Source organism: Magnolia sinica, chromosome 6, assembly GCF_029962835.1.
Source record: "Magnolia sinica isolate HGM2019 chromosome 6, MsV1, whole genome shotgun sequence".
NCBI classification, from domain to species: domain Eukaryota; kingdom Viridiplantae; phylum Streptophyta; class Magnoliopsida; order Magnoliales; family Magnoliaceae; genus Magnolia; species Magnolia sinica.
The window spans coordinates 7,583,608-7,597,949 of record NC_080578.1 but is presented as its reverse complement, the minus strand read 5'-3'; the positions used below and the strand labels follow the sequence as shown (position 1 = coordinate 7,597,949).

Below are 14,342 nucleotides of genomic sequence, written 5' to 3'. Positions count from 1 at the left end.
GGGGAGGGGGACTTTTCAATATGATCACCAAGACATAGTTGCAGTCATGCAAAATAGTAAATACCTCATGATTGCATAGGAGGAAGCAAATTCATCCTTGTCAATCTGCCAAACTTCCTGCATGAGATCTTCTTTCTCGGAAGAAGGGCTGCTCCCTGGAAGCCTTAGCTTTCGAGACAAGGAGACCTAGGATGTTCAGAAATGAGTTATAAATTTATAATGCACCTAAAAAAAATTAAAAAATTAAAAAAAAAAAAAAACGAGAGAGAGAGAACATGACAAACAAGTAAAAGCTGTCCTACAGTGAATCAAGTTCTTACTGAAACATGAAAACGGTCAATGTCAGCTATGACTCCATTTGCAACTGCTACACGCCCAGATTCTGTGCTAAGTATCTAGATGCAAAATGGAAGAAATTATGCAAAGCAAATAAACTTTATTGCAGGGCAATTGGCAATGCAATGACAGGTACAGAAAAATGTGCACAGGCACAAGTCAGCAAAATGCATGTGTTTCTGCTACCAAACTTTAATCATGAGGATAACAATGACACCAAGATAATGAATATTATTATCTACTCGTGTACGAGCCATTGAAAAAAAAAAAAAGGCTTATGGGAATGATAAATATCTAAGATGAGCGAAATTAGAAATGCAAATGCAAGCTCCATAATTACATGTCATACGCTCACTAGTTCCTGCTAAATGCTTGATTGTCAAGGTATTATGTCATGGAGCTTTCTTAACAACCTTGTGAAAAGCTTAACATCCAGCTTTCAATGCTGACTGAACTTAAGCCAAAGTTAAGTTTTCATGACAATTTGGCATGGGTCTCCCGTATAAATGTACTATATCCAGTAAATTGTTGTTGTATTATTGCTGGCTTTGCCGCCTTTTCCTAAATTTATAATTTAAAAAAAAAAAAAAAAAGTTTTGGTGGCATGCATAATCCAAGGTTCTTCGTACTAGGCTATGTTGGAATTAAAATAAAGGCACAAATTAAGGGCTTTTCATTCTCCAAACACCCATATTTAAGCGATACAATTTCAACTTAAGATATCATTAATTGTCCCAATCTTATGTAAACTGATAATTCAAGAATCTAGTGAATTACTCCTTTTGTATTTCTTACTTTCTTCAACCCAAAGGTGGGTTTAAATAACCACACTACAAGGCTATACAAGGAAGCTTATTTAGAGCTTCTCTATACATGGTATTTTACACCTAACAACCCATGATAATTCAAGAATCTAGTGAATCTAGTGAATTACTCCGTTTGTATTTCTTACTTTCTTCAACCCAAAGGTGAGTTTAAATAACCACACTACAAGGCTATACTAGGAAGCTTATTTAGAGCTTCTCTATACATGGTATTTTACACCTAACAACCCATATATACAATATTCTAGTAACTCATATACATGATATTTACATAAACCACCTAAAAAGCCAATAGCTACAGGCATTCTACACACTGCTTGATACTTCATAATTATAATATAATTTAAGTCTGACATGTAATAACCAGAATATTTGGGTCTCCATCAAGCGCAATCATTGCCCCATAAATACAATAGTGTTCATGATAATGATCAGTTAAAAACCACCATAAAGTGTCCCATGCGCCAAGTAACTATAAACTTCGCATCAATATAACTGACACGTGCTCAGGCATATTTTATGATTTATCCGTGATTGAAAGCTAACATCATACCATTTTATGCACATATCATGTACTCATACCCAGATATATGGAGATTTATCATTCGCACATTAGGAAGTGTAGCTTAGTGAACTGAAGTGCTACAGATACACAATGAAAATCCCTACATCTGTCACCTTTTATTAGTCAACGGCATATCTTATAATATTGTCTAAAAATATGTAGAAAATTGACATGCTGGCAAATATGTCATCAAAGTTCTACATCAAACTTGTATATGTTAAAGTTGAATAAGTTAATAGACTGCCTGCAGAAAAAGGTAAAGCAAATTAAAGAAAGAACCTATACCACATGATCGCCACGCTTGAGGGTGCAATCCAAGTTGCTAATTATAGGTGGGGCAGCATTCAGTTTGTCTTCACTTTGCATCTCTGAATTGTAGGGAGGTGACTCTTGACGCACAAGACGATAAAAGAAACGGCCATCTTTAGATGATGTTTCAGGTAAGGATTCATTTGAAACATCAAGAATCATGGAAAAGAGGCTGTTGGTGTTCTGCCCTCTCCTTAAACCAGATGAACGCCACATTTCTCTCTTTGCAACCTGAAATTAAAAAATATATATGTATATACTGACATACCTGGCCATTGTGCACCTAATCTTATGTCTCATAGTGTGAAAAAAATACCTGTGTCTCTTTGGCCTCCAAATCAATTAATCGATCCCATTGTCGAAGGAAATCAAAGTGAGCACTGGTTAAGTGTTCAATGTATGACTCAAACACACCATCGAGTCCACTACTCTCAGCGTTGCCTCCATGCACCTAGGGGATTCAAAATAGGAATATTTCAACAAAAGAATGAGCAACAAAATATTCTAAATTAGATCTATATTACATGTAACACAGTTTGGGGGGGGGTGGGGGGGAATAAACATGTTAGGATTCCAAACCTAGTGATCCGCATCAGAAGGCACCAAACTGGCTCAATGGAGAAGTACCATAAGGCCACTAAAATCATTAATCTCAGAATTTAAGAGATTTTTGTCAAAGCAAAGAGACCACACTGCTCTATCTCCCAAACGAGATGTAATGAGAAATGGGATCACCTTCCCCCACTGCTAACTTGAAAAAACTCATTAACCGAATATGAGAACCATCCCCGAGGATGAAAGAGACCTCTCTACTGAAGGTACTAGCAACTCTTAGCACAACTCTCCACAAACCTAAACCCTTCTATTGAATCAAGAGCTAAGGGAACCACTCACCATGCTCCACCCCATATTTACTCAAAACAATGCATTTCCAAGAGTTACAATCCTCCTCCCGGCATTTACACAACCATTTCCTAGAAGAACCACAAACTAGCCTCCTTCAATTTACAAGAATTTTATAGGGAACCCCAATCAAACCAATCAGCTTGAAATCATTCCAACACCTTTCACCTTCTTCCCCTTTGAACTCCTCAAGAAGATCTGAAAAGGGCCGATGGGGAATCCATCTGAACCTAGAGCATTGTGCTACCTATGCTTTTGATAACTTCAAGCACCTTTCTTCCACAAAGGCACTTTCCAACCAAGCAGCTTCAGAATCTTCAAATTGATTAAAAACCTAATTATCCAATTGAGGCCAATTCCAACCTTAATTTGCTAACAATTCATAATAGAAATTAACAATCAGTTCACAAATAATAGTTAGACTTTCCGAGGCAAGTAGTGTTCCTTTGATGTGGCCTTTCTCAAGTGAAACACGTGGCCATTTATTAGGCTAAAGTGTACTGGTGTTCACAGATAGCCAGTCAATTTTTAAGGGGTCATGGGGGAATCCTCCTTTGTACCTTGGATGATGCCTTATCATCCTCTTTGTATAATATTTTCTTTAATAAAACTTTCAAAATACTTCAAAAAATAGTCATTAAGATATGATAGAAATTGTTAATAATCCAATTATAACAACAATTTGGTTAAAACCGAATCATTACAATTGGCAAATGATGCAAAAATCTTAAAGAATATGATGCTAGCAGTAGAAGATGAATGAAGAAGTATGAAGATGCATCTAGCGGTGGCAATAGGTATGTTTTGAGCTAGGCCCTGCTTAGCACAACACTTGGCCCAAGGTCCGAGCCAAGGAAAGTTTTAGTTGGGGCTAGGCCCAGCCCATTTCCTAACATATCCATTGATCAAGTGGGCCCCACATGCATAAATAAATAGATATCTACAGAAATAAAACCAACAGTCTATATTCAAGATGCACAGGTCACCTAACAGAGGATTGGAATTGGCATATTTGCAAGATGTAAGATGTACATATGAGGTCAGCTAGGGCTGGGTCAGGCTAAAATGACATGAGCCCAAGGCCGGCCCATGGGCCAACTTAATAGGTCCAAACCTAGGGCTGGCAAAGGGCTAGGTTTAGGCCGTGCCATGCGAGGCCCAAGCTAATAACAACATTTCAAACCCAAGGCCCAAGCCCAGCGCCTAGCACATCAGGCCCAAGCATGAGCCCGATTGGAATGTTCCTAATGTCCTATTCTATCGATTGATCAAGTGGACCACACATGCACAAGGAAGTAGATTTTTAGAAGAATGAAACCAATGGTCTACAATTCAAGATGGATGGGTTGCCTAACTGACTATTGGAATGGCATATCTGTAGAAGATAACTACATATACAGTTGGGCTGCATTGAATCGGGCTGAAATGACTTGAGCCCAAGCCCAATGAAAATTGGTCCGTGCGTGTGAGCTGGCCAGAGCTGGGTCAGCTTCGCTAGGCCAGGTGATCTACCCAGGCCATTGCCACCCTTATCCAAGCCCTTTGCAAACCCATATTGGGCCTGACGGGGTAGGCATTCTACCAGGCCCATTGCCACCCTCAGATGCAATACTCCAAGGTGAGAAGAAAGAAACACAATGTTTAACAAGCATTTATTATTATAGAATTTCTGTTATCAATTAGCATAGGTCATGAGAAATGGCATTCAGATTCTGTTGTGATTTGTCAGAGGATCCATTTTTTACCTTATGATAGACAGTGCAGACATTGAGGTGGCGACAGCCTTTGCACGTGTTTGGATTCTACAATAGAAGATGCAACAGAAAATCGAATGACAATTCAGTTGAGTACCATACAGAAAACAAATGACGTATAGTTTAGAAATGCTCATACTCGTAACATTGGAGGCAGAAGCTGTGTCGTAGATGCCTTAAGAATATCAGTTGCGAGTTCATTACGGCGCATGATTAGTCCAACAACATCAGATCTTCTAACTGGAATCCCCTAGATACAATAATATGACACATTCAAGTAGTTTCGAAACACGTTAAATTAATTCAAAGCATCTTTTCCATTACCCGCGTCTGATCTGTATGGAGATAATATAGAAGACCAAAGTTGATATCCTTCAAATATCTGAGAAAAAGGAATATATATCACAATACGAATAAAATGTAAACAGACAAGCATCTCAATCAGATATAACTATCATGAACTAACTTAAATAATACCACTCTAAACTAACTTTAGAAAGAAACACCACAGTAAGCAATGCTGTATGAGAAGTAGCCATATCAGACACACCTTTCAGACATTAGAAGAGTGTATAAGATCACCTGGGCACAGTGTTCCATAGCAGACTGCAGAAACAAAAAGCAAATCGGCAAGTATCCAGCCTGTCAATCTCAAAGAACAAATACAAACAAGCTATGATTTGGCAGTTTCTCCATGCATGATGGTGACCCAAATTACCACTAGTGCCACCTATTGTGTGGACTAACATTCTAAAGCAAACAAGTATAATTTGCAGATAGCCCAGAATGAAGATGTCAGTCCTATGGCCTGTAGTGCGGACCTCACATGCTACGCTTTCAAAGAGTAGCTGATTTTCAATTATTTAGAGTTTAGAACAGTTTTGGAAGTTTTTGTTTTTATTAAAGATATTTTTTTAGTCATTGGAGGTGCTTTAGAAGGTCCTAAAAATGATGTATTATAAATGCTGGGGGAAAGAATTAGTACAGTACATTCAGGTCTCAGTTTGTACAACAGTACAAGTAGGGTCCACCCATGGTCCAACAATCGAAGCTGATAATACGATTGGGTCACTGCAGATGGCCCATTAACAAAAAATTTCCAGTTGGAAGATCCTAGTTATAGAATATTTTGCCATTTTCTGTATTGAATATGAACTGCTGCCATATTTTATTTCTTAACTGCCTACTTTTTTTTCTTTTTTTTACACACGCACACACACCCCACACGCTCACGCTGGTGGAATTTCACCACCTATGGGTACTCGAACCCTTGACCAGGAGTTGAAACTCCTGAGAGTCTACCACCCGGGCAAGAGTAAGGACCTGGTTGTGACTGCCAGCTAAAGGAGTAGAATCTCCATTTGGGAGACCCTTGGTGCATGGGCCATCCATTGTGGAGCCCATAATATCAACTGTTTGGATCACTGGGTGATGGGCCCCACTTACAGTACTGCACAAAACTTTTGGCATGAGTATCATGTAAAACTTCTTACAAAAATACAAAACATTGGAATGATTTTGTTATTGTCAAAATATATAGTCAAAACTTACATCATTTTGTAAAGTACCCACAGGGATCAAACAAAGCAGATTATTTCCCAACTTCATAAAAGTAGCTCCAACAGCTCAGTAGACGGACAGAACAGCACATTAGCATGAATGCAGGCAAAGATATGCCATTTGAATATTATAGACTCAAGGACCACAAGCAAGTGATGATGTCCAACAATGTTTTAAATAGCAGTAGCATGTTCTATAACATTCAGCCCTCAATAGCATGCAGTGTAAGTAGCATGGCATGCAGTGTGAGTTACACGATACTTCTATTTTTTAATTTAGAAATAGGAAAATTATTTGTATGTATATATATGAATGTATAAAAATGCCCAAAAGATTATTTGTTTTTTCAAGTATAAGCATGTTCAAACAAGCTATTAATTATCATTTATCAAAAGCCAATCCACATATATAAACCAAATGAAATCATTATCACATCAACAACTTTCTAATCAAACCACTTTAATTAATAATGTCTAATTGAAACCACAAGTCACAAGTATGAAAAGAAATTAAAATCCCACTGGTTGAAAGTATTAAGTACAAAATACAATTATTATTTTAAACAAAAAAAAAAGGCATATTGTAGATACGCTATGCATACACTGCGACCCCCGTAGTGTACATTACAAAGGATTTGCACTATTTAATAATGCTACATAGTGTCATTGCTTTGCTATGCTACACTATGTACGCTATTCAAAACACTGTCCAACAATAGAGATAACAGAGTTATCAAACCTAATCCAAGAACCAGTCCATTTTGAACTCGTGAGCATGCAAAGTCATTGAGACCAGAAACTTGCCTGACCACTGGTTCCTTTTCCAGTTTTAAACTCCAAAGGGATGACTTTCTCATTAGATCCATCAACATCAGAATCTATCCTTACACGGATAGAAGCATCAATCATTCCTTTCAGTCCATATCTTGGAGCCCATGCCATCTCCTCAATATCTATAACCTACAATCTCAGAGAAATTTCTGGTAAGGATAACATAAATAACACATTTAATCTAAATGCAAGGTAACAAAACTTACAAACAGCAGCAGCAGAAAACACAAAGAAAAAGCAAGAATTTCCTCTCTAGTTTTTTTATATAGGTAATTGGTATATAATACTATCAAGATTTAAATGATTGACACAAGGTTTTTCTATGTAAAATATCTCGATGAGCAAGTTACATTGACAAATACAGTCTATTGATCAAAGAATCACTCCATGAAGAGGTTTCTCCGATGAAAGTGTTTCTCCCGACAGAAGTTGTAATTTGATGTAATGGCCAACTGTGTCTCTCAATGAGAGGAAGTGTAAAAGGTTCTTTTCTTGCATGCATTTGATATAACACTGAGGGCAAACTATATACAGACATCCTAATGAGCTGTGTTGGTGTGGTGTGATATACTTTAGTAACATGTGGTCAGAAGTTTCGAAAGGGTTGAGAACTGAAATACCATCATAGTGAAGTTTCTTGGAAGGGGATTGTGGCTTATGTGCCAAGAGATGATCCCCCAATCTTTGGCAACCAACGGGTGGAAGATGTTGCCTGGTTGATGAGAAAGAGCATAATACATGGAGGTAGGAAGGAACAGCTGTCAAAGTTTTCTTCTTTTTTATAACCAGTGGTAAACTGTCCATTAGCAAGTTGCAATTGGTAAAATGATGAAATAGGTGGTAACAGTTGCCCATAAATAGGGGCTGTCAAGGACAACTGAACATCAGTTAGAAAATGAGTCTCAAGAACCATAAGTTAGAGGAGGAAAAAAAAAGGTGAGTAACATTTCTTCCTCTGTCAAAGTGAAAAAGGAAGATTAGGAGTTCTCAATCAGCAAGAGCACTTAAAGTTTACAGCTGAAGTACATGTTAGATGAGTTAATTATATTGTGGGAGGGAAATGATCAGTATTTACATATTGTATGTATTCTTTACAGTCTAATAAAAACGCTACTTCTGATCATAAGCATCTTAAATTGTTTGAATTGTATCAGATCTGTAACAGAGACCTCAATGGAATCCCAATGTGGTGTCTCAACGAGGAAAAGGCCTTTCCAAAATCTTCATGTAAGAAAAAGGAATGGGGAGTTGGATATAGAGAAGTTTCTCAATCAGGTGAGTCATTTATTCCATTAGTTATTCATGAACAGCCTATTGAAGAAGTTCTCTGTATTCTGATTTATTTTTGCACAAAACATACTGATTTGACCAAGGAAAGAACTGAAAACAGTTACCAATTATTCATCATCATCGTCGTCATCGAAGCCTTATCCCAATTAATTGGGGTCGACTACATGACTTCTGTTCCACCATGCCACTCTATCAAGGGCCAGACCTTCAGTTAGACCATAGGTCATCAAGCACTGCAAACAGTTACCAATTATTTTAATTCAATATGCATTGATGCACATGTGCAATCCAGTTTATTTGTTTATTGTCATCTATCCTGATTTACCTAGGATAGCACCACAAACGGTTACCAAATTGTGTTTCAGAATTGCCTTTTTTCAAATGCAATTTCACATTTGCATACAAGTGAACATGTATGTATGCAGCTAAGCACAGGTTATGCAACCATGTGTATGAATGCTGGCATTTGTAGTTACAAACTTGTGATTGTGTAAATTTCTTTGTGACATAAGCATGCATGTCAATATGCCTCTACATACGAGCCCATATATGCAAGAATCTACACAGATACGATGTGTATGCACACGAGAACATGCTTACATATTTGTTACTGCAATGAACATAGTAGAATCCCTAGAGAACATCCAATCACAACCAAGTGGACACACTAACCTCAGTTATTCTGACCTCTTTCTGCCCATCAATAGATCCAAAATCAACAGTACTGATTCTTGGTTCCTGCCAATAATCTGACAAAATCAATTACCTGATGCACAAGAACTTTTTTTCCTGAAACTAAATAACAAAAGAAAGTATTCCCTAAGAATGAGATTCCATGACAGTGGTTATATGCTGGTAGTGATCTATTTAAAACAGCTGAGTTGTTACAGGAATCAAATTATTGTCAGCATGCAACCACAGTGGGTAAACAGCGGGTAATTTAAGATACATATTTTAGACCATGCTTGAGTGTAGCCAATAAATTATACAAGCATATCTATACCAATTCTTATCTTCCTACTCTTTAAGGTAGGGATGGTCTGTCTCATTTCACAGCATAACCAAATGCTTAAAAAGACTTTTTGTCTAGTGGGTGCATGCTGTATCTAACATATCCATAGACAAATGAAGATTTGTCACTGGCCATAACCCATCCACTATGCATGATATGCCACCAATCATTTAAAGATATCTCTCTCCCTCCCTCCCTCCCTCCCTCCCAAACTGGGTTCCACAAACATCATTAAAAATAGCAGATGTGATGCGGACATCAATGGTGCGCCCATTAGAGTGTACCAGAGGAGGAGGCATCACCGACAGAGTATCAGAGCGGAGGAGTTGATGTGGATGGACGACAGGTCCATCGGACCCACTTTCTAACGCGCTACGAGTGCAGGAGCGGCATAACCGCACCCTGACCATAGATCCACGGGTTAGATTTTACACCCTACCACACGGGTGTTTACCCCGACCATAGATCCATGGGTCGGATTTTACACTCTGCCACATGGGTATTTTAGTTTTGAATTTTTTTTTTTTTGTTATTTTCTTGTTTTAGGGGCTTTATTGCAACTTTTTTTATTTTTCGTCTTTTTATTATTTTTCTTGTTTCTAAGGGCTTTAGTGCACTTTTACTTTTTCCATAGCTTATATATACGTTGTGAGGAACCCTATTTTTATTATTATTGAATGAATAAGAATTCGTCTATTTTCTTCCTCTTTATTCAAAAGATTAGGGTTTCAGGATTGGCCCTTCGGTGTTGAGGATTCCACCGCGATTTCGGATTTCCTTCTTTCTAAGATCTTCGAGGTGCAGGAAAAGGTAATAATCATCCTCCTCCTTTTCTTTTGACGACAAAGGACTTATACCTTCTTCATCTCGAACCCCTCATCTTTCACCCCTTTCGTTTCTCTCTGGATACCCCCTTCTAGTTCGAACGGAAAAGAGGAATTGTTAGTCAGTAGAATCAGATCCAAGCTTACTCGTGGACTGACTTGTGCTAGATCTGGGATATCCTCATATCCCGAAGTCCTCCCTTTTTACTGTTTACGTGATCTTATGCTAAGGGGCATGATCCTGACAGAATAACTTCATCTTTGTGTTGAGATTTACCTAATCCCTTTGTTTGGAAAGAGTTAGTTAATTGGTGTATTTATTTGAATATTCTTTAAACTGATTATACATGCATCTAGAGTTAGGTTATCACATGTCCTTGCATCAAGATGACAACATAGATGATACACAATTTATGGTAGATCTGATCAGTTCAAAACTTCAACAGAGTGCAGAACTGGATCATCTGGCCAAGGAGGGTGCCACTAGAATCCATTGTCATAGGGAATCCTCCTCGATGGTGTATAGAGGCTGAGTTTGTTTTGTTGCTTGAGCAATTGCTTTTATCAGTTTAACTCTTGTTTAAACCCTATGTTTTGTATTTCTTGTGCTTTGTGGTTGGTCCCGTGGCTTTGCCACTGTTCTTTTTGTTTTTCTTGGTTCTTTTAATAAAAATGTATCCATTGATAAAACCACATAACAACACAACCTGAACAACCTCAAAATTCTTGTGATAATAGATAAATAAATATCTAAAAAAATTGAGGGGAAAAATGGCCAACATAAAAATGAAGGAAACAGAAGCAAGTTCTCCAAATGTCGACAACAATACACGGCATATGGTATTTTACTGAAAATTGTAGATTATGATTCTAGTGAGGGTGCGAACACCATATATATTGGTTGTGGCAGCACTCTTTTCTTTTCAAAAGGGAAATTCTTTGAGAACCTTAAAAGTAAAACTAACATCAATTTAGCAGCAGAAAATTTAAGACAAAGTAACAAGAGTTACAATCTATGCAACAAGCTATGTAAGTTATGCAGATACAGGGTGTCCAACAAGCTTGCTTTTAAGAGCCAGATCACCAACACGGCCTACAAAATCCTTGTGTGGCAATCTGTATTTTCGTTTTTGTTTGCTCTCTCCTTGCTTTCATTTTGGCTTTTTTTATAAATTCCATTATTTTTCAAAAAAGAATGTCCTACAAATATTTTTAAATAATAATAAATGCCCATGCTCTAATAGCATATTGTAGTTACTTATTTGTTAAAAAAATCCCAAAGACTTAGGTAAGCAAAATAAAAGCTGTACCAAAAATCATAGATAAGAATATATAGGGCATGTCCAGCAGCATCAGAGACAAACATAGACACATGTTAACACTGTTGAAGTATATGTAATCGTGTGTGTGCGTATGTTTGTTATATACCCCACCAAAGCATTGTAACATTTTCTTTAAATTAATATGTGTGTGAGTGCATTGGTCTTTAGACAAAGCAACACATGACTCATGTTGCCCTAGCCATCTCTCATCTTCTCCCCTTTTCTTCTCTCCCTTCTCCAAATTTCTTTTTCTTTATTTTTCTACTAGGTATCAAAGCGTCTAATCTGAAACCTAACTGCAACTTGCAATAGTGGGGCCCACTGGTGATGTTGTCTATATGCATGGATGACGTCAACATTGTACGGCCAGTAGTTCTTTTTAGAGCAGAAAGTGTAGGATCTAGTAGATCCGGATTTTGAGAAGGATAATGAAGATTTTTCCGCATAGTTTGGAGTACTTTTTGTGGTGTTTCTGCAGAAAATGAAGAAAAAATGGAAAAGTCCATATTTTGCCCTTTCTGTTGTAGTGTTTTTCTGAAGGAGTTTCAAGCAAATGTTCCACATGGAGAAGGTGTGATTTATCAAGAGCAATCTCCAACAACAAGTATCATGAACCTTCGTCGAGTTTTGGGTGTACAACAACGTCTTTTGCGAGATATTGGTGTTGTCAGCCCTTCTTCCTTAGTTCTTTTGCTGGATTTTTTTTCCTTTCTTCATGATTTGATATGATGATGATGATTGCGAGGTTGAAGTTTTGTATCATGCCTAGAAGTACCCTGCACACACAAGGTGTTTGATGAAATGCTTCACTCAACCTTGAGGGGAGTTTCTTTACAAGTGGTGAATCTTTCCTTCTCAATTCATCATCTCTTCCTCTACCAGGCATGTTTATGGTGCGAGTGTCCCTCCACCCTGTTGTTTGTTGTGAGTGTAGTTGCACATGATGCACCCTCACTCTGTATCACACGTGATGCACACAAGTCTCCACATGCTATTGTGTGCGTTCTCTCGAGTGTTGCACATGATGCACACTCAATTTGTGAGAGAATTTGCATGCGGATGACTAGTTATTGACTCGATTGTTGTAAAGTTTTGTTATGGCCGTGAACTTGAAGAGAAGGTTCAATGAATGTAGGAAGTTCAAGCTACAATCTATATCCTGCCATGTTGTGTCTGAGGGGGAGCAATGATCCATTATCATCATCTCTATTATCTTTGTATGTATTCCAAGCTGGGCATGATCAATATACATACTCCAACTCGAGGGGGAGTGTGGAAGTATATATAATTGTGTGTGCGTGTGTACATTTGTTATGAACCCCAACAGAGCACTGTAACATTTTCTTCAAATTAATACGTATGCGCGTGTGTTGGTCTTTAAAGAAAGCAACACATGACTCTTGTTGCCCTAGCCGTCTCTCCTCTTATCTCATTTCTTTCATCTTTCCCTTCTCTAGATATCCTTTTCTTTATTTTTCTATTTCTAAATAAAGTGGGCCATCTTTCATCCAATATGTAATCTACAGTCAATTTTGAAGCATGGAATCAGATTTGAAGATTGAATATCCAAAAGTTTCATGAAGTCCTCCTTTATTGTGTTGATCGAGACAAGTTCAAAGCTCGGGAGCAAGTATTGATTTAATAGGTCAATTTATTGCAGGATTTTTGTTCAAGAAAAATTATTTGTTATTATACAGATGGACTCCAAGAATGATCTTAAGAGCAGTATTTTATCATCATCGGATTTGGTGCCTACCAAATAACATCAACGAAATTAAATGGCACGAATTATCTACAGTGGGCCACATCTATAGAAGTTTTTCTGACTGGAAAGAGAAAAGTTAAATATTAGACATCGCCTAAGCCTAATATCATTGCGACAGATTATGACGATTGAGTGGCAGAAGATGCCCAAATTAAGGCATTGTTGTAGAATAGCATGGAACCACATATCAACACCAATGTAATCTTCCTGCAGACCGCTAAAGATGTCTAAGACACCTTGAAAGAGATGTATTCTGGTGAGAAAAACTTAATTCGTATTTATGAACTCATACAGAAAATATTCGCATTCCAACAAAGAGATAGAAGTTTTAGAAGAATATTATTCTATCCTACACGGCATATGGGAAGAGTTGAATGTATACCAACCGTTGTCAACAAATCATGAGGTTATGTGTAGGCAAAGGGAAGAATTTCGTCTTGCCAAACTTCTCTCTGGCCTTCGATCTAAGTCCGAGCCTGTGAAGTCCCAGATTCTTAGAGGTAGAGAAATCCCTCAGTGACAAAAGCTTTTGCCAGAGTTCAAAGGACAACTGGCATGTCTACTCGAAATTCCGCTTCATCATATTATTTGGCTTTTATCTTTGTAGCGAGCAGAGGTGATGGGAGAATTTGTAGTGGTTGTGGTCAAGGCAGTAGATTTGAAGGTAATCGCCGTCGTGGCTATGGCCGTGGTGGCAGTAGTGGCCATGGCCGTGGTCATGGTAATCGTTATGACCTCAATAATCAAAATGTTGATTCATGCTGGGATTTACATGGGAAGCCTGTCTAAGCTAATCAAGTATCCAATCCTGCCATTGGAGGATAGTTCAGAGGTAATGTATCCAATCCCGCCACTCCTGCTGAGCCGAGTACTTCAGATGACACGGTCACTATGTCCAAGGAAGATTATGCCAAGCTTCTGAAAAATCATTCCACTCATGCCTCTTCCTCCACTGCTACCCTTGCTCAGTCAGGTACATCTTATCTTACATTTTCAAAGTATAGTCCATGGAGTATTGATTCTAGTGCTTCTAATCATATGACCGATA

At 37.9% G+C, this 14,342-nt stretch overlaps 1 protein-coding gene across 8 annotated transcripts in view; it reads right to left on the bottom strand.

Moving 5' to 3' along the window:
• Positions 1-14,342, bottom strand: part of LOC131248140 (DNA replication ATP-dependent helicase/nuclease JHS1) — a 41,991-nt gene that overhangs the window by 19,987 nt on the left and 7,662 nt on the right. For all 8 annotated transcript variants that reach the window (XR_009172150.1, XR_009172149.1, XR_009172151.1 and 5 more), the window contains exons 12-21: positions 9,044-9,109; positions 7,055-7,210; positions 5,242-5,297; positions 5,016-5,073; positions 4,831-4,941; positions 4,683-4,739; positions 2,351-2,485; positions 2,011-2,265; positions 321-395; positions 65-186 (exon numbers count right to left, since the gene is read on the bottom strand). Coding sequence is in view for 5 of the 8 variants with exons in the window: in XM_058248219.1 (XP_058104202.1) it covers positions 65-186; positions 321-395; positions 2,011-2,265; positions 2,351-2,485; positions 4,683-4,739; positions 4,831-4,941; positions 5,016-5,073; positions 5,242-5,297; positions 7,055-7,210; positions 9,044-9,109 (1,091 nt within the window). In the remaining 3 variants the exon portion in view is untranslated. The remainder of the gene's footprint in view (positions 1-64; positions 187-320; positions 396-2,010; positions 2,266-2,350; positions 2,486-4,682; positions 4,740-4,830; positions 4,942-5,015; positions 5,074-5,241; positions 5,298-7,054; positions 7,211-9,043; positions 9,110-14,342) is intronic.